The sequence below is a fragment of the Mandrillus leucophaeus genome, unplaced genomic scaffold, assembly GCF_000951045.1.
Source record: "Mandrillus leucophaeus isolate KB7577 unplaced genomic scaffold, Mleu.le_1.0 Scaffold681, whole genome shotgun sequence".
Taxonomy (NCBI): domain Eukaryota; kingdom Metazoa; phylum Chordata; class Mammalia; order Primates; family Cercopithecidae; genus Mandrillus; species Mandrillus leucophaeus.
The window spans coordinates 389570-395501 of NW_012107375.1; the positions used below are offsets into that span (position 1 = coordinate 389570).

General features: G+C 54.7%; 1 protein-coding gene across 1 annotated transcript in view; it reads left to right on the forward strand.

Moving 5' to 3' along the window:
• Window positions 1-3144, forward strand: part of DUSP9 (dual specificity phosphatase 9) — a 27343-nt gene extending 24199 nt beyond the window's left edge. The window contains exons 3-5 of the mRNA XM_012002295.1: window positions 1-94; window positions 1054-1509; window positions 1789-3144. Of these exons, the coding sequence (XP_011857685.1) occupies window positions 1-94; window positions 1054-1509; window positions 1789-2114 (876 nt within the window). The 3' untranslated portion in view covers window positions 2115-3144. The remainder of the gene's footprint in view (window positions 95-1053; window positions 1510-1788) is intronic.
• The last annotated feature ends 2788 nt before the right edge of the window (window positions 3145-5932 follow it).

A 5932-nucleotide genomic window follows, 5' to 3' on the forward strand; every position in this document is an offset into this window, starting at 1 on the left:
GAGGCCGAGGCCGAGGAGTGGGAGGCCGAGTCGGTGCTGGGCACCCTGCTGCAGAAGCTGCGAGAGGAAGGCTACCTGGCCTACTACCTTCAGGGTAGGTGCCGCGGGGCCCTCCTTCCAGGGCGTTTGGGATTCATTTGACCTTAGGCCAGCCCCACTTCTTTTTTTCCAAAGCGAGTTGAGGCCCCCCTCCTCTGATGACCTGCCAGGCTGCTTTGAGATGAGGGAAGCCTGAGTGTGACCGTGGGCAAGTTCTTTACCCTCGGCAGCCCAGTCTCTGAGCCTGGAAAATGGGGAGAATTGGCCTGACCTGAGCTAGTTCTCAGGATGCTCAAGAGCGAAGTAGAAAGTGTGGGCTCCCCAGGGTCTCGGCAAGGGTATCGCCACCCCTCCCACCTGCTCAGCAAATGAGCAAGGGAGGCAGGGGTCAGACAGCATTGGTGCAATCACGGCTCACTGAAGCCTCCTGGGCTCAAGCGATCCTCCCACCTTAGCCTCCTGAACAGCATATAAAGTGTCAGGTTTCCAGCCCAGGGAGATAGTATCTGTAAATAGAGATGCTGGCTTCTTGAGACTTTAGAACCATTCTGGTGGAATGTCACATTCTCCCCCAAGTTCCCCACATCTTGGGGTCCCACTTCATCCCTGAGGGTCAGGATATGCCCAGGCAGAGAACTTCCTTTTCTTTAACTGATGGCCACAGTCCTCCCTAAGGCTGGCAGTATATCTCAGCTCTGTTGAGCCCTCACACCTGCCTCAGCTTGACCCTAGGGGTGTAAGATCCTCTCCGGTGGTTCAGCGTGAGCCCAGCTTCTTGCAGCCCCAGCAGCTGCAGTGGGCACTTGCTGTCCAGAGCAGTGGCCGAGAGTGCTGAGTGAGGGTGGCTAGGGTTCCACGTGGCACCAGGACACACCAAGCTGCTGGATTTTGTGTTCCTTTTAGGAACATTTGCAAACCCTCCAAGTTGTCTAGGGTCAGCTCCCCAGCCCCAGACAGAGGTACTTGGCTGCCCAGGAGGCCAGGTCAGCAGACCCCATGCCCTCTTCCCCACAGGTGGCTTCAGCAGATTCCAGGCCGAGTGCCCTCACCTGTGTGAGACCAGCCTTAGTGGCCGTGCCGGCTCCAGCATGGCCCCGGTGCCCAGTACGGTGCCTGTAGTGGGGTTGGGCAGTCTGTGCCTGGGCTCCGACTGCTCTGATGCGGAATCCGAGGCTGACCGCGACTCCATGAGCTGTGGCCTGGATTCGGAGGGTGCCACACCCCCGCCAGTGGGGCTGCGGGCATCCTTCCCTGTCCAGATCCTGCCCAACCTCTATCTGGGCAGTGCCCGGGATTCCGCCAACTTGGAGAGCCTGGCCAAACTGGGCATCCGCTACATCCTCAATGTCACCCCCAACCTCCCAAACTTCTTCGAGAAGAATGGCGACTTTCACTACAAGCAGATCCCCATCTCCGACCACTGGAGCCAGAACCTGTCGCAGTTCTTCCCGGAGGCTATTGAGTTCATCGGTGAGTCCGCCCCACCCGCCCTCCCCAAGACCTGCTCTGGCCTCCCCCTTGTGAGCACTCCTCCCAAGCCCAGCTGCCATTCCCAGAGCCAAAAGCCAGGGTGGCACTTCTAGGGGACAGGCAGAGCTAGGGCGGCCCCCAGAGGCCACCAGCGAAAACTCCAGGCCGTGGCCATCTGGCTCAGGGGGCAGGGCGGGGTCTTCAAGGGCCCTTCGGTAGGCATCGGCCTCACACACGCTTGCCCTCGGGGTCTCCCGGGCCCTGTCCTGCCCCATCTAGATGAGGCCTTGTCCCAGAACTGCGGGGTGCTCGTCCACTGCCTGGCGGGGGTCAGCCGTTCTGTCACCGTCACTGTGGCCTACCTCATGCAGAAGCTCCACCTCTCTCTCAACGATGCCTATGACCTGGTCAAGAGAAAGAAGTCTAACATCTCCCCCAACTTCAACTTCATGGGGCAGTTGCTGGACTTTGAGCGCAGCCTGCGGCTGGAGGAGCGCCGCTCACAGGAGCAGGGCAGTGGGGGGCAGGCATCCATGGCCTCTGACCCGCCCTCCTTCTTCACCACCCCCACCAGTGATGGCGCCTTCGAGCTGGCCCCCACCTAGGGCCCAGTGGCCGGCGGGCCGGCCCCTGCCCCACCCCCACCCACGGGTGTCCCTGCCCACTCGTGCGGCAAGGGAGGGGAGGGCGGGAGGGCTTGGCCTGAGCAGGGTGCTGGGGGGAGAGCGCAATACCTCACGCGGGCTGGCGTCCTAATCAACGTGCCTACGGCAGGGCTGCTCTGAGCCTGCCTCTTCTGCGACTGTTACTTTTTGCTTTGCGGGATGGGGGTGGGGGTTCCCTCTCCAGGTGGTTGTCCAGGCCCCCGCTCCGGCCCTGGGTGCTCGGCCAGCTCGGCTGGGCCCTGCACCTCCCTGCGCTTCCTCCTTCAGGAAGGGTGTGTGCCACCTTGTTGCCACAGGGACTGGCTCCCAGTCCCTCCCCTGTCCCCAAATGGTTGCTTGGGGGAGAGGAGTTTGCCATCACTGGTGTTGTCACCTCCCTGTTTCTCCACCAAGGCCTTGGGCCTCTCGGGGCTGGGGCCTCCCAGGGAATGGGGACCCAGAGGTGCAGTGGCTGCCTACATCCATGGCCTAGGAGCAACTGGGCAGGTTCCCGGCCACACATCTGGTGGGCTTTTTTTTTTTCCCTCTTCCCCCAGATGTCTTGACGGGATCACTGGGGCTCTTTGTGAGTGAGGGTGGTCAAACTGCTGCCCGAGGAGATGGGGTCTCAGAGCGAGAGCTGGGGAGGGGGAGGGGAAGAAGAAGGCCTCACTTTTGCTGCTGCGGGGCCCACACAGCCGCTGCTACTTTGGGGGCTGGGGAAGGGGCCAAGCTGCAGACACACACAGTCATTCATTTCTGTCCACACCCCTGTGGGTGGCGGGTGTGCGTGTGTGTGCGCGCGTGTCGGCACTCACACACACATGCTAGCCCACTGATTCACCCAGCCCAGGGCTGGCAGTCTTTGCGGCACGGGGCCATCTCACCCTGGAGCCTGGAGAGGAGCTATGCTTATTTGTTTTTGTAATCCATATCACAGTTGCTTTCTTTAATTATTCCTTCTGAATAAACAGTTTATTTAAGATACTGAGTAGAGAGGCAAGCTACCTCCTGAGCACCTTGGAGGGTTTGGGGGAAGGTGGGGAAGGAGGCCCTCTTGGTCTCTCTGGACTGCCCATGGTGGAAAGGGGGGTGTGTCGGGCTGGCCAGGGACTCAAGCACCACCCCACTCCCCGCCCCATGTTATCATTTCCCATATTGTGCTTACACTGCCCGCTGGCCCAAGCTCTGAGTTGCACATTCATTCACCTCCATTTGAACCCCTAGTCTGTGCCACACACTGTCAGGGGACTGGGTTGCAGCAGTGAGCTCTGCCTGCTCAGAGCAGACTTTCTAGTGGGGGAAGAAATGATAAATGCAACAGTCACAGCACTGCAGTTATGCCATAGATGTCCACTGCCATGGACAGAGCAGAAAAGCGAGGACCCAGCACTCACAAGTGATCCCTGAGACACTGGCCAAGTCAGCCCAGAGCCCTGCCTGGAACCTGAGGGCTGCCACGGCTGGGTGGCATCCTGAGAGTGACAGGGAGGGGTGTGGGCAGACTGGCACATGTGAGTGTTGTGGTTCTCTGGCTGTGGAATTTGGGCTGCAAAGCCCAGGCTGGGGACTAGAAGAACCCCATGGAGAACATGGAGACCAACAGGCCACCTAAAGGGACAGAGGTGAACTGCACCTCTCCTCGTCTTGGGACACTGCCAATGCCTTCTCCACACCGTAGCTTCCGGGGTCTATAAAGCTGTGACTCTCCACCATGGAGATGTAGCAGAGGGAAAGGGCAGCTGGAGGGTGGCGGGGAGCAAGCGCAGCCCGAGAAAGCTGCGGAGACTTTGGGAGCAATGTGGCCCAGAACCCACAAGATGTTGGGGGCAATCTAAAGGCATTTGTGTGAATGGCTGAGCTAGTAGGAAAGGAAGAGCAAGGTGATGAGGTGAGAAATGATGCGAATCCTCTGGGCCAGTGGAGTAAGCCACCCTGGGACTAGCCCAGGAGCCAGGACCCTCCATGGGAACGCAACCCCACCAACACCTTGATTTCAGTCCACTGAAATCTATTTTGGATGGCTGATCTTCTGAAATGGAAGATATGAAATCTGTGTTACTGTAAGCCACCAACTCTGTGGTAATTTATTACAGCAGCCACAGAAAACTACTAGAACAGGTGACCTAGGAAGATACATCCCAAAGAAAGAAGAGGGTGTGTGCTGATCTTGACCTTGGATCTGGGGGGAAGTGGAATAAAAGGAAAATGTTCCCCCTCCCCTGAGAGCTTATAGCCACAAGCTGAACTGTTCTTTTAGAGTGGTCTCAGCATAGAGTAGTGGACACTCCAGAATCTCTCTCGGAGGCACTTAGAAACAGTGATCCAGCCAGGCACCGTGGCTCACACCCATAATCCCAGTACTTTGGGAGGCCAAAGCAGGAGGATCACCTGAGGTGGGGAGTTCAATACCAGCCCGGCCAACATGGGGAAACCCTGTCTCTACTGAAAATACAAAAAAAAAAAAAAAAAAAAAAAAAAAAAAAAACTGAGCTGGGCATGGTGGCACATGCCTGTCCAAGCTACTTGGGAAGTTGAGGCACGAGAATCACTTGAACCCGGGAGGCAGAGGTTACAGTGAGCTGGGACTGCGCCACTGCACTCCAGCCTGGGTAACAGAGTGAGAGAATGATGAGAGAATGAGAGTGAGGCCCTGTCTCAAAACAAAGAAACAAAACAAAACAAAAACAGTGATCTGGCCGGGCGCGGTGGCTCAAGCCTGTAATCCCAGCACTTTGGGAGGCCGAGACGGGCGGATCACGAGGTCAGGAGATCGAGACCATCCGGGCTAACACGGTGAAACCCCGTCTCTACTAAAAATACAAAAAATTAGCCGGGCGTGGTGGTGGGCACCTGTAGTCCCAGCTACTCGGGAGGCTGAGGCAGGAGAATGGCGTAAACCCGGGAGGCGGAGCTTGCAGTGAGCTGAGATCCGGCCACTGTACTCCAGCCTCCAGCCTGGGTGACAGAGCAAGACTCCGTCTCAAAAAAAAAACAAAAAAACAAAAAAACAAAAAAAAAACAGTGATCTGGCTGCTGGAGAAGGCTCCTGGATTTGTCTCGAAGCTGTATTTGACTATCTTACATACAGTTTTCCCTAAATTGTGACAGCCCAATAAAAAATAGCAGTTTAAAACATTAATAAAATACATTTTTAAAGTTTTTTATTTTAGAAACAAGGTCTCAATATAGAACTTAAATAGGCCAGGTGCAATGCCTCAGCCTCCCAAAGTGCTGAGATTACAGGCATGAGCCACCACACCTGGCCTATTTAAGTTTTAAATGAAATGGTTCAGAAGTCACATTGCTCCAGAGTGACCAGCAGAAGCAAGCACAAATCCTCTGTGGAGGGAGGGATGTCCTTTAAACACAGGCCTCAAAGTACTCCTATAGAAAATTCCAAAATACGTATTTTTTTTAAATCCTAAAATGTACAAGGAAACAAGCCACCATGAGTTATAGAAACATTTAACATGTGAATTCAAGTATCAGTCCTGCAAAGATAGCAGCTTTTGAAATCATATGACAAAGGCTATAAGTATAATTAATATGCTTAAAGAAATAAAAGGAAGTATTGAAACTGTAACAAAAAAGCAAGAGAATATAAAATGACTAGATACACTTGAAAGAAAACCAAAAAGAGCTCCTAGAAATGAAAAATATGACAATCGAAATTGGACATTTAAAGTTTAAACAGCATATTAAACATAGCTGAAGAAAGAAATAGTGAACTGGAAGATGGATTTAAGGAAATTACCCAGAATGCAGCACAGAGAGAC